General features: G+C 48.1%; 1 protein-coding gene across 1 annotated transcript; it reads right to left on the bottom strand.

Moving 5' to 3' along the window:
* Positions 1 to 2,879: 2,879 nt before the first annotated feature.
* PNLIPRP1 (pancreatic lipase related protein 1) lies at positions 2,880 to 18,002 on the bottom strand. Its single transcript, XM_021699885.1, has 13 exons — positions 17,979 to 18,002; positions 17,809 to 17,857; positions 17,100 to 17,254; positions 16,455 to 16,580; positions 14,500 to 14,634; positions 13,079 to 13,187; positions 11,331 to 11,450; positions 11,112 to 11,231; positions 9,687 to 9,805; positions 8,809 to 8,938; positions 6,800 to 6,908; positions 6,056 to 6,223; positions 2,880 to 3,096 (listed from the first exon to the last, which is right to left on the bottom strand). Exons 2-13 carry the CDS (start codon positions 17,855 to 17,857, stop codon positions 3,033 to 3,035), a joined length of 1,404 nt encoding a protein of 467 aa, XP_021555560.1. The 5' UTR covers positions 17,979 to 18,002; the 3' UTR covers positions 2,880 to 3,032.
* Between the last annotated feature and the right edge of the window lie 1,457 nt (positions 18,003 to 19,459).

The raw sequence follows: 19,459 nt of genomic DNA, 5'->3' as shown, positions 1-19,459 counted from the left end.
TGGGTCGCTTAATGAGCCTGTGTGCATTCAGCTCAGTGGTCGCTGTGAGCCCTTGTGTCTTTTTTTTTTTTTTTTTTAAGATTTTTTTTATTTATTTGACAGAGAGACATAGCGAGAGAGGGAACACAAGCAGGGGGAGTGCGAGAGGGAGAAGCAGGCTTCCCGCAGAGCAGGGAGCCCGATGCGGGGCTCGATCCCAGGACCCTGGGACCATGACCTGAGCTGAAGGCAGACGCTTAACGACTGAGCCACCCAGGCGCCCCAAACCCTTGTGTCTTGATCAAGTTTCCATTGCTGAAGCCTGTGGTCCTAAAAGCAGCCTCTACAGAAACCCCTTGTTCAAGGTCACCTTGACTGGAAGGTGACTTGACTAGAGTCCTGACTGTTAGCTCAGTGCCTTTTCCCTTGCTCCCAACCAGACTGAGTGTCCTCTGAGCTTTATGCTAATAAACTGAATGTGAATATGGCATATTTTCATCACCCCACTGCACCACTTTTGTTATATAAACAATAAAACAAACAAACAAAAGAAGCCCAATCAAACTGGCCTCAAGTAGTCCCTGAAATCTGGAAAGTGGGCCAGATTTGGCCTGGGCCACACGGACACTGCAGATGGACCCCCAGGTAACTACAGAGAGCCCCAAACTCCCTTTCTTCCCGAGATGGTATGTTTGGGTTGCAGATCTATGGGGCTGAGCTTGGTCTCCCCCATGGTGTCAGGAAGTAGATGCCCCATAACTGCGCTGATAAGTAGCCAAAATTCACAGCAGGCATCTTGGAACCTGCTGTTCTCTGCCTTCCTGGGAGTTTTTTTCCAGCTGTGTATCCGATAATAGGACACGCATTTGAGGAAAAGGACGTGGGAGGAGAGAGCTGGGGCCTTGCCCCACTCCAGCTGGGTTCTCCATCAGCTGCTCCCCTGCCCCTGGAGCATTTGGCCACCACTGTAGCTGCAGGTGGGACCCAGGTCACCCCAGGTCTCCTGTGGCTCAAGGCAGTGCCTGGGCTGAGTGCTCATGATGTGGTCCACAGCCTTGAGGATTCTCCCCAACTGGCTTCCTCCGTCTGTACTGCATACCTTTTCTCAGTTTCCTCTTTGTTTTTGTTTTTTTTTTTAAAGATTTTATTTATTTATTTGACAGAGAGATAGAGAGAGAGCACAAGTAGGCAAAGAAGCAGGCAGATGGAGAGGGAGAAGCGGGCTCCCTGCTCTGCAGGGAGCCCGATGCGGGACTCGATCCCAGGACCCTGGGATCATGACCTGAGCCGAAGGCAGCCGCTTAACCGACTGAGCCACCCAGGCGCCCTCCTCTTTGTTTTAAAATAATTTTCCCCCAAGTCTTTGGCCATTTCTGTCAGTCTGGGGAGCAGGAGAAGCAGGCTGTCCTTGACCAAAGAGAAGGGCTCTCATGGCCAACCAAAAGGCCCACCCACTCCATTGTAACTCAGTTCCACTTGCCACCCTCATATGATCCTCATCACCTCTTCTCTGCATAGCTGCAAGGCCTCCTCCTCCTAGCTGACCTCCCAGCCTGCAGTCTCAGTAGGCCATCTTCCTGCAGACCTGGGCCTAGAACCAACAGCTCCCCGGAGCCTTCCTCATCTTGCTCCTCCAGCTCCTGGACCACCCTGTCCTGGGACATGCTTGCTTTTTTGCACTATCAGGTGGCATGGTGGTGTTGATCTAGGTGCTGGGCTCCCTGCTACTGTGCACACCTCCAGGACTGAATCCAAGTCTGCTTCCTCAGGTTCTAGAAGCTGGTGCAGAGTTGGCCTTTGGTGGTGTTTGCAGAGTCTACATTCCACTAACTGAGCTCTCTGCCAACATGGTGCTGCCTTGTTCAGGGTGTGGGTTCAAGGCCAGCGCTGGGCAAAATTGTGACAAAGGGGCCTCAGCCCCAGGCTTCGTGTTCTCCTGCTCGGTGCCCCTACCACCGCTGTCATCTTCAAAAGCCTCCTCATTACCACTGTGATTGAGCACTCACCTTGTGCCCTTCACCGTGAGACCCTAACTGCAGTCGCTCCTTTTATCCTTACCCCAACATCTGCTTTCAAGGAACAATCTCGAGTCCAGTCACATTCAAGTTTGAAACTCAGTCAGAGCTTGACGTACCACCAATGGTGAGGAACAGAGGCCAAGGCACCGAAACTGTCGTGATGGGTTGTGAGGTCTGGTGACCAAAAAGGGAGTCACTCAGGGGAGGTGGTGACCTTCCTGGTCCTGCAAAAGCTCCAGGGAATGATTATGGGATAGGCTGGGCCACTTTGAAGGATACCTTCTCCTATGTGGGTGGGGCTCATGGCAAGGTCTGATTGGCTGAGAGCTCCCCAGTGGCCCAGCTGATAGGATGACCGAGAAGTCCCTCCTCAGCAGGGGCGTGCCCCAGGCACTCCTCTCAGAAGCCATCCCTCCTCCGTGCTGAGCCCTGCCCTGAGATGGCCCCTGCTGGGGCCCAGGAAGAGTGGGGGCTGAAGGCTGTCGGTTCTCAGCAAATATGCCATCTCTGGATGCTGGGGCATCTTAGACCTCACCAAGAGGCGGGGCTGCCGAGTAGCTCCATCACCACAAGGAGGCCACGTCGCAGCATGGCCTTGCCATAATCCCTCAAGGTGACTGATCAGAGTCAGGGGCACGGACCTGCAGCCCCCAAGGGACCCCGATTCACTCTGTGCTTGACCAGCTACGTCCCCCTCTCTGGGCCTCCATGTCCTCCTCACTTATAAGATGAGGGACAGGGCCAAAGGCTCTGCTGAGGCCCCCAATGCCCATCCTCCAGTTGTTCTATGCCACACCCCTGAGGTGAGGAGCAGACAGTGAATGCAAGGCCCACGGAAGTTGGGAAGAAGGGGGTGCGTGGTCAGAAGTCAGTGGTAAGAAACCCAAATGTCTGGAAACACTCAGGACTTATTTAAATGAGCTACTCCCAATGTCCCCACAGGGGCAGCTGACATCAGTGACAGACGTTGTGAGCGGGTCGATGCATCAGTGGTTTTTATTGCTGTTAACACAGTGGCCGGATGGCGCCTGGACATTAACAGGGCATGAGGGTGAGCAGAACGTCCTCCTTCACGGAGCTTTCGCTGCAAAAGCTGTACCTGCAGACAGCAGTGAGAGCTTTGTAAGTGTTGGGCAGCTTTACGTGGGGTTTTGGGCTGTTAAGGGAACACTAGGGTTGTAGTTTCAACGAGTCACTGGAAAACCGATTGGAGCTTGGAGCTTCCTGAGACAGGCGGCTGGTGTCTGCGACAAGGTGCCCTGTGGGTGTTGCTCACAGTGGCCCTGGTCTCTGCGACCTCAGTCTGACAGGACCGTCAGGGCTTGAGGCAGCGGCTGGACCTCTCACTGGCCTCCTTCTCCACAAGTACCCGTGCGCCCTCCTTGAACACAGCAGACTGGTTTGCAGATGGGCTCTCTCTGGACCGAGCCCCTCTGGAGACGGGATTCAACCTTCTAAAAGTGACAGTAAATAGAGCTCCTACTCACTACGGGTGATGGCGCTGACTCACCTGGGCAGACTTCATCCTCACAAGCCATGTGTGAGGAGGTGTTACTATGAGTCGCACGTAACAGGAGAGGAAGCTGAGCTGCGGAGGGCTCTCAGTGAGTGGAGGAACCAAGGTGCAAAGGCAGGTCTGATGCTTCAAACCTCCCTTGACCTTGCCTTCCACACCTGGAGTCGGTGGTTCTTTCCCTTTGGGCTCCCCACTCCCTGCCTTCCAGGGGTGACACGGGGCTGGTTACTCTGAACATCAGTGTCTCCATTTGTAGAAGAAGGCACTGTTCCCTCCCACGATTGCCGAGAATCCCATGTTAATAATGCAAAATGTCATGACAGTCAATGTAAAAATGTATAAAAGATTAAAAAAAAAAAAACAACCCAATGCGGATATAAGTGGCTATCATGCCCGTTATTCCAAGAACCATGAGCTTCTTGGGCCTCCCCGCCTTTGATCTCTGAGGCTTTGCTGGGTTTTCTCCCTCATCTTCACCACGGTCCCTTTGTATTTCACTTGTCTTTCCTTACTGCCCTATCTCCGATCCTACTTCCGGTTCTTCCAGCACCTTGAGCCCTGCCGCCTGTGTTCGGGGCTCCCTGCCCCTCATACCCCAAGCCCATCGCCCCCACTCACGTCCTTCCCAGTGGAAATCCCTCAGCCCGGGAGATCCTCGTGGCCCCCTTTCCCCTCCATCATGGCCTGCCCTGGCCCCCTGGCTCTCTGCCCTCCTCTCTAGCCATGCTCTTTGGGCCCCTCTGGTGAGTTCTTTCTTCTGTCATTTGACCTTTCATGTGAACCTTAGGTCCAATGGTGCTCAACAGCTAACACGCAAACTCTTCAAGAGCAGGCTCTGCCTTTGCATCCCCTACCATTTGCCAGGCATACAGTAGGTCCTTAATAAAGTCAGAGGAAGGTGGGAAGAAGATGCTGGGGGTGGGGGAGAAACCAAGAGAGGGAGAACTGCATTTTTCCTTTGAAGCCACGTCATTGGGGAGGAATTCCAGTCAGCAGGCTCCTTACTTAGTAGGACGTGCAATCCTAATGGGGCAATGAGAAGAATTTGAAGGGTGTCCAAGAAGCGCTTGATTTTTCCATAGCCTCGCCATGATGATGTTGATTTTTTTTAAATGTTACTTACTGGCTGTTTTCCTAACATCAAAAAATTTGAGTAATTTGACAAATTCAGCTTTTTTTACCCCCCAAACTAGTTTGTGATGTTTGATGCTGTTTTGATCTAACTATATTTTAAAAATCTGATGTCCAACATTAGCTTCTCTTAAGGTAGATTTCCTCTGTGGTTGATAGGCAGGGGAAGAAGGGACTCAGGGATTCAGGCCACTGGAGGGTTCAGGTGGGAACTGATGGCCTCAGGGCCTCAGGGCTGGCCTTGAGTACATTCTGTTCCATTTCTAGAAAGTGCAGGAAGTCACGGCCTTTCCTCAGAAAACCTGGAAGGTACAATACCCTTACTGATTTGGTCTTGTATCTGTTTCCTTCTTCAGATCTGCCTGTGAGCAAGTCATCTCCTGGAAACACTCTGCATTTTTAAGGTTCTAATGATACCATCTTCTTCTGACACCTTTTTAACTACACAGTCCCAGGATCCAGGCTACGGTCCATTTCCTAATGGGGCTCTGGGAACTCACTTTAGAGGCTCATTGTCCTCCGATGGGGGTGGGCAGGGAGGTCCTGGGTGCACCTGGAGCCTTCAGAGGGCTCTCCACCAGCTTCCTTAGTGCTCTGCTCTAGCTGAGAGATCCTTTTGCATTACCACCTGGCTGGACCAGTCCCTCTGTCCTCCCTGACTCACAGGGATAGGGAGGACCCCACAGGGGTCATTCAGCCTGAGATGTGACTGTGAAGTCTGCCAACCCACCCTCCCTGCCTGGGGGAGTCACATTCTCTGAGGTCCGAGTCGAGCAACCTCACCTAACTTCCCAAACCTCAAGACCATCAGTGACCATGTTCCCAGGATCCCCTTCCACAAAGCCACCCCAGGAGGGTTCTACTGACCACAGTTGTGGTCCCAGCCTTGGGGGACAATCGCTTTGCCCCCCTCAGTTCACTATGCCCACATCCCTCCAGCTGCTCTACAGTAAAGGACACTGACAGTCAGGATAAAGATTCTACAAGGATTGTTACCTCAGCTCTCCCTTGTCCTATCTCAGATTTTATATATTTTGCTAAAATTGCTTTTTTAAATTATCCTGAAATTTCATGATCTTCCCCTCTTTAAAAGGTAGCTACTCTCTAGCTCATATTTATAAGCTTATACCATCAGAAACTATTTCTTTCTTCTCTTTCTCATTTTTCCTCCTTATCTTTCCTTGAAGGCACGGTGATACCATCTGTATCCTTCTCAGATAGGGCTGAGAACACCCGATAGAAAAGCTTTATGCCGTCTGTCAATTGCTTGCCCGCAAAGAAAGGGCACCAGATGGGTAGATTGTCTTTGCTTTGCTGGCTGAACCATGACTAACTCTCTGGGGCGAGTTTCCATTACAAGCACCAATCTCTACCAACATCCTTAGGCACAAGCCAGCGAAGATATACCTACACTGTTTTCTCATCTCCCTTTTGCACGGTGATCTTGGCTGCGCCCACTTTGGGGAAGGTTGGGTTTACCACGTTGTTATTCCAGAGGAACTTGACTTTTTCAATTGTTCCAACATCAAGCTTTGCATCAAATTCATTGGAATGGGTAGAGCCTGGTTTGAGAATCCCCCTTGAAATAAAGAGATAGAAACAAGCTCTAATGACAGATAAGGCCAAAAAACACTTTTTTCTACTCGAGATTGCTGAGATCAGTTCTTAAAAATTAATTCTCAAATAATGGATGAAGAAATGGAGGAGCCCGTTATACGCCAGCAGCCTCACACTATTATTTGAATATTGTTTTCTCAAACTCAAGTTAATTTCTACTCAAAATGTTCTTATAGAAAACTATATAATTCCTTCCTATTATTTTTTTTTTCTGGAAGAACTATTTGTATAGTAATAAGTTATCCACTTCGTTTAACCCAACAAGCGTGTGTTTCTATGCTAATCAGGAAACATGACAACCGGGGGGGTAATATTAGATATATTCTTTTAAAAATGGATCTACTGAAAGAGAAAAAACTAAATGCCTGGTTTTATAATTGAGAAAAGAAAATTGTCAGCAGAAGTCTGAAATTGACTTTACCACATAAAGTAAATAATTTAAAATCAATTGATAAAAAGATGATAAGCATTTCGGTACATGGATTTGAAGGCTCTGTATATCAGCCAGTGAGATATGATGCTAAAAAAGGAAACTCACCTGAAGACATCAAATTGATGAGTATTTCCCTTACTTCCAAACAAAGCAACTTTGACCTGACCAGTGGCTGTTCTTCCAGACAGTGTTAGGGAAACCCCGTATCTCCAGCCTGCACAGGGGATACAAAAGAGTTCAATTTATTCATGCACAAAACAGTTGACCCAAATTTCAGAATCCTGTCCCCCACCCCCTTACACTAAGACATCAAAATATAAGAAATCCTACCTGTTAAGGTACAACTCAAACCAGGCTATAAGGAGAAGGACATCGCTAGCAGCATCCCCTCTAGACCCGCACTGCCCAAGAAAGGGGCCACTACCCACATGTGGCTGCTTAAATTTAAATGCAAATTAAATAAGATAAAAAATTAATTCCTCAGTCTTACTAGCCACATGGCAAGTGCTAAATTACCACATGCGGCTACCCCTTACTGTATTGGACAACAGAGAACATTTCCATCATGGCAGAAAGTTCTGTTGGACAGCTCTGCTCTAGAGGGACCGCACTAGGAGATGAGATGAAAAGAGAAGGGACACGGGCTTGTTCCCACGTTTGGAAAGGTGGCTCAAGAGTGCTGTCCTGTGACAACAAGTCTGTGTCACATCTATGCAGCCCCAGTGGCCCAAGTGGTGTCCAGCAGAGAGCAGGGCTCAGTTACCCAGATCTATACCTGCAGAGCTGTCTCAGTGCCCATGAGCACGCATGCACACAACCTACACACATATAACTACACTGAGTACACACACACACGCACGCACGCAGAAACACGTGCACACAAGCGTACACACACATGCACACACCCACACACGTACACACATATGTACATAAACAGCACACATCGCTTGCCTCACTCCTACTCGGCTTTCACATCCTCAGAGAGATTGTCCCCGTCCCTTTCAGGGTCAGGTCCTCGGTTCCACGGTGCCACCACAGCGACCTGCCGCACCTAGGCCGAGCGTAGCTGCGTGCTCAGTCCCGCCTTCTCTGCCGGGGTGTACATTGCACGCATAGACTGTCTCTCTCATCCCTGCATCCCCAGTGTCTAGCATAGTCTGTGGCTCATACATAAGTGTTGGTTGATGAATGAATATGTGGTTTTTGCATGTTTAATTTGTTGTTTTGAAATATGGGCCAGCATTTCATGCATCCCTACAACAGTAGAAGGATTGATTAACCAGTGTCCTTTTTAAAAATATGTAGAGTGATGGAAGTGTTCTACATCTTGATTGCAGAGATGGTTACATGGCTCTTCATCTATCAAAACTCAAAGAACTCTATACCACAGAGGGTAGTGAATTTTGCTGTATATAAATTGTACCTCAATAAACCTGACTTCAAAACCTAGATAAGACAGATGTTATATTTATGTCTTTATATAAACACTGTCTTTTTTACAGGGCAACTTCTTAGGGAACTGTCACAAGACAGGTTGGCACAAGGTGGCCCAACAATGTCTTGTCTCTACCCTATGTCCTAGACAATTCAGCAGATTTTTGGGAGAAATCACCCCTTCCTGATTCCCACTCACTCTTCACCAGAGAGGGACCCCTGCCAGGGGCATCGGGGACAGAGGGACAGAGAGGGGAAAATGGGGCAATAGGAACTGGGCCTCTTAAGGGGCTCAGCCCAGCAAAGAGCTGGTCCTGAATAAATGTTTGATGAATGAATAGAAGAACGAGTGTGCATGACACAGTCTTCAGAATGAAAAGAACAATGGACTGTGGAATGGTAAAAATTCAGGGGTATAAAAATTGCCACAGAGATGTGCAAGTGGCTATTATCCCATCATTTATGCTTCTATTCATTTCATGTTATTGTCACAAAATGGAAGAAAAGCAGACTCTTTCCAAATCCTTATGCCGAGTCTTAAATGGGATCGTTTGGGCAGATGTGTCCTTTCACTATGATAGAAGGTGCTCCCAAGTAGTTCAGGTTAGAGCCAAGCCCCTCTTGTCTAACAGAAGCTCAACTTCCTTGACATGGGTGAGCAGGGGCAAAATACAACTTACGAGCAAAATTGCTGGAGTCTCCTGTGTTCAGGAAGAATTTCTGCGGCTCGCCACTTGTCTTGCTGGCAAATTTATCAGCATAGTGGCCCATCTGGGGGCACCCTTGATCTGGGCAGGGGAAGCACTTGTTCTAAGGAGAAGAGAGAGATCTAGCTGTAAGGTGTGAACCGGTCTTTTTCTGACCCACACATCTCGGGGAGCAATTCTCCTACAGCCTGACTTCCCTCACCTGTAACAGGAGGGAGATTGATTTCTAACTGACTTTCACCCAGGACAGGACCTCCCAAGACTGATGTACATCCCATCAGGATATACTGATGCCTGGGCCCCAGGTTAGATCGATGACACATCCCATCACGTGATGTGCTGGTGAATGATCAACAGCCAACTCTGGGACAAAAAGCCCTGAGAGCGAGAGCGTAGCATTTGCCAATTTCTGTGGTGTAAATATGCTGCAGTCAGTTTCAGAGGCCCAACCCCCAGCCTGGTATCTAGAACCCGAGCATCCACCTTTCCTTCTCTCTGGCGTATGAATTCTTCTCTCATACGTTCTTCTGTCCTTGCTCTGCCCTTGGCAGAAATGTGCACCCCTTATCTTCCTCCTAAAATCTATGATTTTCCAAGCCAGATTCAAACACTGCCTTTTGCAGGAAACCTTTCTAGATCATTGAAATGATGGGTCTTCTGATTTCCCAGCGTCTTCCTCACCCACATGACTTATCTAGAATTTTAGACACCACCTGCCTAAAATTTTTTCCCCCTCTGCTTCCCAGGATCATAAACTCTGAGGGGCAATCCAAAACAAGTAAGGGATGGTCAGAAACTGCAAATTTCCAACACAGCAGGACAACCACCATCAAGGAGGGATGATCGCTTACAGACTCAAAGGCCCTGTAGTTAGCGCAGGGGTATGAAGCAAACCCAGCAGGGTTGAGGATGCTCTCTGAGTAATACTTGTAACTTCTCAGGTGATTGCAAGCCACAAAGTCCCGAGTTCCTGGGGAAAGAAAGGAGGAAGTCTGCATAGGTGGTCAGGTCGGGGGCCAACAACATCTCTCTCTCCAAGTGGACAGGTTCCAAAGTGGGACCACATTTTCAGAAATTTAAGGTAAGGTAAATTTAAGGTAAGTCCAAAAGAAATGACAGTTAACTTAAAGAGGCAGATTTCTGTGTGCCATGCAATGTTCTGAGTACTCCACATGCATTGTTCCTATAATCCTCGCCTTTCTAGGGTGTGGGTACCATACCATTCCTAAGTACAGACTGATATACAAATTACAGCCTCAGATGTACAGATTATAGCGAGGAAGGGGCAGAACTGGGGATTAAACCCAAGCCCATCTGGTGCTTGAGCCCTTGCCTCTAACTATTGTGCCATCCTGTGTCCCAGGCACCAGGCTGGAGGTCCTTGAAGACACAGCCAGATGTGACGTGACCTCTCAGACATGACAAAACCAGGGCAAGGACATTTAGGATAGTTCCATGCTGTGTTTAGGTGAATAAAAAGGAGAGTCGAGTAACTTTCTCTCTTGCATAGCCTCTTGCCTTTCCTGATAACCTTCTTTGGCCCCCATATCTCCTGTCAAGGGACAGAGGTCACAGCGCACCTGCTAGACATGACCTGAACTTGCTTGACCATTACTCATGGAGAGCTTAAGCAACCCTATCCATGTAAACCCTCAGAAGGCTGTAAGAGACAAACATATAAATCTGCATTCTTAATATCTGCTTTGATGGCATCCATACGTGCTGAGTTATTTTGATCAAATTCAATAAAAATCTATACTCCTTAGATACAGTCAGACCACTAAAAGTTTAAACCTGTGTGGTGCCAAGTGATGACTTGGGCTGAAAAGTTCACTTATCCATTGTCCTTTTGACCTCATCAGATATAGAATCTGTATCTGGAGGAGGACCTCTACCCCAGGTGCGCTCCACCAGCAATAAAGAATAACCACCTGGAACAGCACAGTCTCAGCATAGCCTTCCCTACTGGTGATCGTTTCTCATCCTGACCCAACATAAAGGAGTAGTGACTCCCATTGTGCAAATGACTTTGCCTTTGAAACGACTGGGGAATATTCTCATTTTGGCTACAGAATTGAAGCCAGTTACATGCGCTTGAACAATATCACTGACTCCCAAGGGAGAATTGGCAGAAAAATTCTCTTAGAGCCAGGATGTTTGCTTTCATGGTATTTCTTTTCTTCATTAGGTAGCTACCAATTAATTGCTTTAAGCAACTGTTTTGTCATTCTTTGTCACTTGTACAGCTGGGATGTGACGCCCTGCTCTGGCTTTACCTTCCCAAATGCCATCTAGGTCCACGATCTGGGACAGGGGGTTCTTCGCGCATCCTGGCATTTCCTCTCCTCCATTGGGGAAGAAGTCAAGGTGACCCAACAGTTGGCTTGTTCCAAAACCTGAAATGTTTGGGACAGCAATGAGCTTTTCACCATAGAGGGCTCCCTTGGTTCAAACACAATGGCACATGCTTGCAGATAAAGCATCATTGGGCTCACCCAGGAATGGGATGAGGGGAGCTGCATCTGTATGAATCACATCAACAAAGTCAGCATCAGTGGGATCGAGTCGAACCTCTTCAGGTGTACCCTGAAAACTTGCTTCTACAGGATCCAACCCTAAAAGAGATGATCAGTGATGCAGACCAAAAGACCTGGCCATAGGTACCAGCAGGACCACGGTGTACAGTTGCTCAGGCTACGCATTGCTCAACCCAAGGGATGCCATACTCTGAAGTCATGCAGTGCCATGGCCCTGTGTATTGAATATAGGGACAGAGAGTTTCAATGTTGCTCCCTCAGTAGAGGGCTCCAGTGCATGGATAAAGAAGGGCAGGTTGCTGGAGTGGAGGGGAGTGGGAGGGATGGGGTGGCTGGGTGGTGGACATTGGGGAAGGTATGTGCTATGGTGAGCACTGTGAATTATGTAAAACTGATGAATCACAGACCTGTACCCCTGAAACAAATAATACATTGTATGTTAATAAAAAAAAAAGAAGGGCAGGTGAGCCAAGAGATTTAAATTTGTCTGACCAAGGATTTTTTTCCCCCACATTATTTTCTCCCATACTTGCAGATCTTTCTTCTTTAACATTCTTTTCCTCTTCACAAGTTTGAAGAAAAAAGTAGTATGGTATCATAATTAAGAACACAGATTCTGGAACTAGGCAACGTGGCTCTAAATCCCTACTCAGCTGTTTCTTGGGCAAGCGGCATGACCTTGGGCAAATCATGCAACCTTTTTTTGTGTGCCTCAGTTTCCCCATTTATAAAATCTGGGTAATAATGTGGTTATACTAAGATTAAATGAGATAAGATATATAGGTTTTAGCACAGTGCCTGGCATATCATCATGGGCATATAAGTAAAATATTGATTATTGTTATTTCCTCCTTCTTGGCAGGGCTCCTGAATTTGTCAATAGCTCTTTGGCAGTCTGGCCAGAGCAACTGGCGTAAACATAATTGTCTACTGAAAATAAAAGGGAGAGCTCCTATAAAGTAGAGGCTTGCTTGAGCCACATGACAGCAGAACCGGGTTTGAATCTCAGTTCCGCTCCTGATTCATTGCATAATTTGGGGCCGGTTATCCAATTTCCTGAGCTTGTTTCTTCAGTTCTGAGAATTAAGTGAGGAAATGTAAAGCACTTGGCATAGCATTTGGGACAAGTAGGCACTTCATCTATGCTTACTATAATAATGATAATAGCATTATATTATTATGATGGTATTATATAGATATATTTTGTTGCTGCTGTTATACATCAGAGGCTTTGCTTGGGTTAAAAGAACGATCTGCAGGACTGGTGGCTGGGTTTCCTCTACCAGGAAGTGTGTGACTTTCATGTGCCATTCTGCCCTTGATTTCAAAGAGAAGGGGGCAGGGACTAACAATGTGGACTCTTAATTGTGTTTACTCAGGTTCACACTAGCTTTCTTCTCCATTTTCCTGGGTGCTCAGTCCTGCTGAATGACCCACACTGCCAGGAAACATGGATCTAGAGAGGACGGGCGGGGACAGAAGTGGAAGAAGCAAAGGGAAACAAGGGGAAACAAAAGCACTACTTCTCCTTCCACAAAGATGGGCCTCCTGGGGGCTTCCTGAAATGTCCTGTGTGGGCTCTCACCAGCTCTACCACGGCTGAGGGGACAGACTACTTCGGGCCAGCTTCTAGCTGGACTGTAGGCTTATACCACGTTCTGGGGATACTGGGGACAAAACCTGGGGCCCTGCCCCTCAGGCCTTACCTGTAATCCTGCCCAGGCCTGGAGTCCTGTTCCCTGCCTCTCCAGCCACGTGGGCTCCCAGGCTGTGGCCGATGAGGTGGACTTGGGAAGGTGAGTAGCTATAGTTTTCCTGGAGAGGGAAGATTGTATTTTCAGAACATTTTTGTGCTGTGGTTTTTGTAACATGCAAACCTAATGGGACTCCTCTGCTGAAAACCTTCTATGGCTCCCACCGTCCTCGGGATCAAGCCCAAAGTCATTACAAGGCCCTCAGAACTTTCCTGACTCAACATTCATTTTTCTAGATTCTAGCCAAACCCTATGTGGAACTTTCAGGCCTCAGATACATCATATTCTCTCATCTTTGGGTCTTGCCATCCACTCCGCAACCACTTGCCCAGCTCACGTCAAAACAGCCTACACATCAGCTCTCTACGTAAATGTCTCTCCCTGGGAGACATCCTTAATCACTCCCCTAGCCCCCCTCCCCCCGCCTGGATTAGCTGCCCCCCCATGCGCTCCCATTAAGCCCTGTAGTGCCCCCATTAGAACGCTGACCATACTCTGTTGTCATTGTAAGTCTTCACCATGAGCTTCTTCAGGGCTGGGATGTATCCTTTTGACCTCTTAGCAGAGCTCCTGACGCTGTGCCCTCCGCCCTCCCCCAATACTGGAGAACAAACAAACGACATAAAGCTACGAGTGTTTGCACATGTGGGGCTCAGAGGTGTTCACCCATTTGTACTCATTCGTTGATCTTCAGTGCCTCCAGAACAAACACCATTGGTTTTAATTTTTGCAGGGGTGCAGAAGTAGGTAGAAACAACCGGATCTTCTGTAGACCCCTTAACTCTAAGACAGAAATGGCTGGGGCCTTTATTTGGTATAGAACAGAGTCATGAAGAGTTAGTGACTTCACTGAAAGGATTAAAGACTTAAAGAAGTAGCTAAAATGGAAGAGCAGGGCAGATAAAAACAGCTGAACTGATTGTGACAAACGAAGTTCTCGGACACCAAGAGGATCATCAAAAGGGCAAATGCTTCCCCTTTGGTTCCATGTGACTCTCCCTGGCAGTGTCGTATCTGTCCCACGGAGAGAGGGCCTGGTGTAGTGGGGGGCACCCGGGCGCTAGGCAGCTCTTGTATTAGCCCGTGCTATGCTTTGGGGGGCAAATCCTTTGATCTTTTTGGGCCTTAGTTTTCATATCTGTCAATGGAAGATGATAATAAAAGTCCCCACCTCTTAAGTGTTACCTATTACGGACTTTTCTTCCACTGCCGTGTCATTATTAAGGCAAATTTCAGTGTTAGAAGTAAGATTCTGAGACAAATACCAATTCTTTCTATTTCTTTTTTAAATATCTAACTCCCAGCTGCATCCTCAGCCAACAGAGACCAGTGGGCGCTGCCTGCCTCGGCAGCAGCCCAGCCGGCGGACTCACCGAGAGCATGCTGAGCAACTGGGCCACCTGCGCGCCCACCACCCGCACGTTGTTGGCGGCCTGTGTGTACGTGGTTTGGGAACCTTTCTTCCAGTCCACGCAGATGCAGTTCACCTCCTCGACTTTGAACATGTTCTGGTGTTGAAGAGACGTCAGGATGTTATCATAGGGGCACGTGAAACCACATCCAACCAGGGCTCTGAAATGGTCGCTAAGAGTTATTATTGGTCGTTGGGTCTTTTCCTTGTTGGCCACTGAGACACTCTAGGCTTTGTTAGGAATCCTGTCAGTTGGGAATTAGCCCTCGGAGTGCTCGCTACAGGAAAGGCAAATCCATTCCCTCTCTAGCTTGTAGATTAATTAAAAGCTGGCCATTCCCTGGTTTTCTTTGACCAAATTCAGTAAAGCTGATTAGGTCGTGGGGAAACAGTGGCATCATTAGAAGAGCCCTATTTTGAAGAGGAAAGGTGTCAAGTGCACTCTCTGGTGGCAAAGGTCTAAATGACCTTGTGGATTTGACCTCTAGCCATCCTCTTAGCCTAGTGGCAATGCTGCCAATAACTGGCCTTGCCTTCACCCCAGGCTGCTGGGCATTTACTAAGTTTTTACAGTCAAGATAGCACAGTATTTCATGGAGGAAACACATACAGCAGATATTTGAAAAACAAAACTGCACTGACTTAAAAGAGATTGAAGAATTCTGAATGGAAAACTTCTTCCAGGGTGTCAAAGAAACTGATAATATCCTTAGACCTTCTTGCCAGGTAGTGCATGCGACCAGCTTGAGTTTAAAATGGTACTATGAACTTAAAATCCACATTTTAGTTAAATCAGAAAATAGAATTTTTCACATATGTGATCCTAATAAGTGTGATCACACATACACGGAGACCAAGAGCTGTTTCTCAGGACCTTTATTTTTAAAGCAACCCTGAGGATTCTCTTACCAACCGGAGGAATTTGGGGTGTAAACGATATCTTATGACTTATCCACTAAGATACGTATTCATGAGAGGCCCCTGGGTAGTCGTGGCTCAGTCAGTTGAGCAACCGACTCTTGGTTTCAGCTCAGGTCATGATCTCAGGGTCGTGAGATCGAGCCCCACGTGGGGCTCCGTGCTCAATGCAGAGTCGGCTTGGGATTCTCTCCTTCTGCCCCTCCCCCCCAATAAATAAATAAAATCTTTAAAAAAAAGATACTTATTAATGATGGGAAAGATGAGATGGCAAGAGCTAAACGCCTGATAAATCAAGGCCAACCGCAGAATGACTTTCATTTTCTAGGTTTGTAACTTTCCCTGTTGGCATTATAGGCGGGAATTATTAACATGTGTGGGGAAGGCAGGCTGCTAGGGTACATTCTTAGGTGTCAGAGAGATAGATTGCATCAGTGTACACATCAGAGGAAAGGATGATGGCATGTTACGTATTCGTGTGGGTGCCTGTGCACAAGTGTGTGCACGTGTGTGTGTGTGTTCTTCCGTTGTCTGTCCTTCTAACCAGTAGACCCTGTCTTACATATAGTTTTGGCACTTCCTATTCTGCCATTTGGTCTCCTGGTCCATCGTAAGTTCTCCATTTGTCAAATAAATGGTTGTAGCAACACATCATCTCAGGGATGAACAAAAAGAACATAATCCTTCAGTTACAGGCAAACCAGATGCCCTCACTCAAAAAGAAAGCAGATCTTTGGCCTTGATTTTGCCAGAAGTAAGATCGTGGACATGTGTGCCTGCCCAGCAAATGCTACCGCTTCAGGCCATGGATGTGGTCCGGAACTGTGGAAGTCAGTTCTTATTTTTGCAAGGAGAGGCGTTCTAGTTGCGTAAAGTTAACCTCTTATGTAGGGATATGTAGGGATTTCGTGTTTTCAAGCTGATCTGCTGCGCTCGCTGAAAGGGGGGAGCTTTAGCGGGCAGGGGAGGCAGACTGCTGGGCTGGGAGCCGGCCCCTACCTGGCACATGTCCAGCAGCCAGTTCTCTTCTCCCTTGTCTATGAAGCCATGGATGATGAACCGGGTCTTCTTGTCTGTTTGAAAATTTGACACCTCAATCGTCGATGGGTCAGAGGGAAGGAGAGTCTGTGACAAAAGCAGAATTTTGCATTATTTTGCAGCCCAGTCACTCAGGCCAGCTTCTCCTCCCCCATCTCGCCTGTCTCAATGCCATGACCTTTCCAAGCTTAGCACAAAAGCCACCCCCTACAGGAAGCCTGCCCTGACTCTCCTTTTCCTGCCTGCCCCTGCCCCCAACCCACCCACACCCAGTCAGGAATTACTACCTCCAGTGGGGCAGGATTACAGCTCACAGTCTTACCTTTCATAGGGTTCTTGGTAGATGGCAAGCTCTTGGCCCCAAACCAGAATCCCATAACCAGTTAGAGGTTCTGGCAAATGTGAACAATTCATTCATTCGAGCCAACATTTTACAGACGACCTACTCTGTCCAGGTCTGGCTAGGCCTGGGGAGCGGCTGGAGGGATAAGGCGCGACAGAGCACGGTGGGGGAGGAGGGTACAGGGAGACAAGGAACTTCTAGTCTGATGGGTGAGCACAACCCCTCCCCCAGTCACAATGACGCTAAAATGACAGAGGTCTCACTTGAAAGTTGTTTGGGTTCTTGTTGGTGTAGAGCAGGAAGCGGGTGCCGATTTTCTCGGGGCTCCAGGGGAGAACTTTCAGGGGCCTGATTGCAGTCCCCGCCCAGGGCTCCGAGTCAGAAAAGCACCCGATTTGTTCATAGCAAACTTCCTTTGCTGTAGAGAAAGGATGAATCTGCTCACGGCTCAGCGCCCCAGGCTCTGGGAGGTCACAGCTGCTCCGGTCCTCACTCTCCTGTCTGGGGACGGTCTGAAGACAATGGAGACTCCCTGCCTCTCCCCAGTGCCACCTTCTGATCTGGGACCAGTGCCACTGAATCCCACAGAGACCCCAGCTGTGCGGCCGCTCGGAGCCACCATCAGAACTTAGAAGCTCCCATCCCCAGCTCTCCAGATCTATTTATTTGACTAATGGGATAATGCACACTGATAAGTCAGTATGTTAGCCCAGGTGGGTGTTTAATGCTTTACCTAGAAAAGTCTAGCCTAGAGCACCTGGACATGAAGACCGGCCAGTGCGGTGATGCTCTGAAGTGGGTCCCGCTCGAAGTGCCTGCTCTTCCCCGCCCCCCCACTGCCCCACCCCGCTCTGGGACCTCAGGGCTGTCTGGAGCCACTGAAAGCCCTGCCCTGCCATGGTTGGGCTTCCTCTGGCCAGTGCTGAGATGCTGCATTTATGCCCTTCCCTGGGGGCAGGTGATGTTTCCTACCTTCGACTGCTCCCAGCAGAAAAATCGCGATTGTCCAGATGCTCACCATCTACAATAAATTCGGACATTCTCAGCCTCACCAAACGTTACCAGAGCAATGAGCACAGACTCTCGGGAATTCCAGGCTATATGCTTCGACCCCTGCTGGGAGGATGGCAAAGGGGACTTACCCTGTGGGATGTTCCAGGCCTTCCCCGCCTCTTAGGCAAGGGCCCAAGCCTTCTTTTTATACTGGAGCCTTATCATTTGGAGCCTGCTTCAAGGGAACAGCAGCTGATGATGGAACATGCTGTGTGCACTTAATATTGTAATCTGCACAAACACACAAAACAAGGCTAATTATAGCAGTCAAATCTTCCCACAAGTCTGGGAAGATGAAAGAATGCTTCATTCAAAGGGGGTGAAAGGTCCCTACCTTTGTACCTATGTACCTGTGCATGTAATTAGGAGCCATGGGGGCCCCACTTTCTCGTTTACTATTTTATCACCGAGTAGTTCACACACCCCAGTAAGGACGCAGCAGCAAACTCTAATAATGGAGGGTAGTATTTTTCACCTAGAATAGATGGAAATGTCCCCCAAATAGCTGAAAGTTCTGATCAAGAAAATCTCCTCTCTCAGTCTGTCTGTCTGTCTGTCTCTCTCTCTAATGCTCTCTGTCTCTCTAGCAGTCTAATACCTGAGCACGTGAGCTTTGGAGGAGACTCAGCAAACCCCACAATAGCCTAAAACATAATCCTCCATTAACTCCCTGTTCCAGTGATCAATTGCCAGGTAATGAATCAGCGCAAAACATAATGGTTTAAAACAAGAGCAGTTATTCTATTATCCTACTAAAATTTTGAAGAGCTAAGCTAAGGAGCCTCTAAAAGCCCATATCATCAGGCCACGTCACGTCTGTGGAATTTCCCCAGACTGTCTGAAGGTTGCACACCTGTCCTATGAGATCAGGCCCCTGCGAGGCCCTCATGAAGGACCCACTGACCCATGCATCTGTGAGTAGCCTGGCCAGTTCACACCACAGGCAGATAAGCCTTCACATGGCAAACACCACCAGTGCCCGATTGCACCCCCCAAATTAGATACACCTGAACGTCAAAGTTCACGCACTTCCTGAATAACCAAAATTCTGGAAGACAGCCTTCCTATTGAAATGCAAAAGACTTCCCCTGGGGTCATAAAGAATAGCAGCCAATAGTCACTGAGGCTTCCTGGGTGCAGTCACTGGGCACGTACTACCTAATTTACGTCTTCAACAACCCCATGAAGTGAGTACCATTATTTGCCCCCCTTTATGGGTGTGGAAACTGAGGCACAGAGAGACAAGTAATTTGCTTCATGCTGATAAAGTCACCCAGGAAATGAGTGACAAGATGGGATTTGCATTCAGACCAAACAGAGTGAAGTAAGAACTTGCCGAACATTCAGTTAATCTGAGCAAGTTGTCTATCAGAGTTGTTGAGGGTCAACCACAGAGAAGAGGGGAGAAACTGACAGAGAACAGTTGAAACAGAAAATAAATTTCCCCTGCAGTGGTAGACTTGAGTTGTATGGGTGACCTAAGTGATGAGATATTGAAACTTCGGAAATCTGTTCATATGGTCTAGGAAGGTGCTGGAGCAATTTATAGACTGTGGTGGAGTCAAAGGCA

The sequence above is a fragment of the Neomonachus schauinslandi genome, chromosome 6 (assembly GCF_002201575.2).
Source record: "Neomonachus schauinslandi chromosome 6, ASM220157v2, whole genome shotgun sequence".
NCBI classification, from domain to species: Eukaryota; Metazoa; Chordata; class Mammalia; order Carnivora; family Phocidae; genus Neomonachus; species Neomonachus schauinslandi.
This window is presented reverse-complemented; position numbering and strand designations above follow the sequence as displayed.

Bases quoted from the DNA above. Each gene is read 5' to 3' on its own strand.
- PNLIPRP1 (XM_021699885.1), bottom strand. From the start codon at position 17,857: ATGGTGAGCATCTGGACAATCGCGATTTTTCTGCTGGGAGCAGTCGAA. The intron at 8,939-9,686 runs GTAAGCGATCAT...TCTTCTCCTTAG, and splicing joins ACTACAGGGCCTTTGAGTCT to AACAAGTGCTTCCCCTGCCC. The intron at 6,224-6,799 runs GTGAGTTTCCTT...CTTTATTTCAAG, and splicing joins CATCAATTTGATGTCTTCAG to GGGGATTCTCAAACCAGGCT.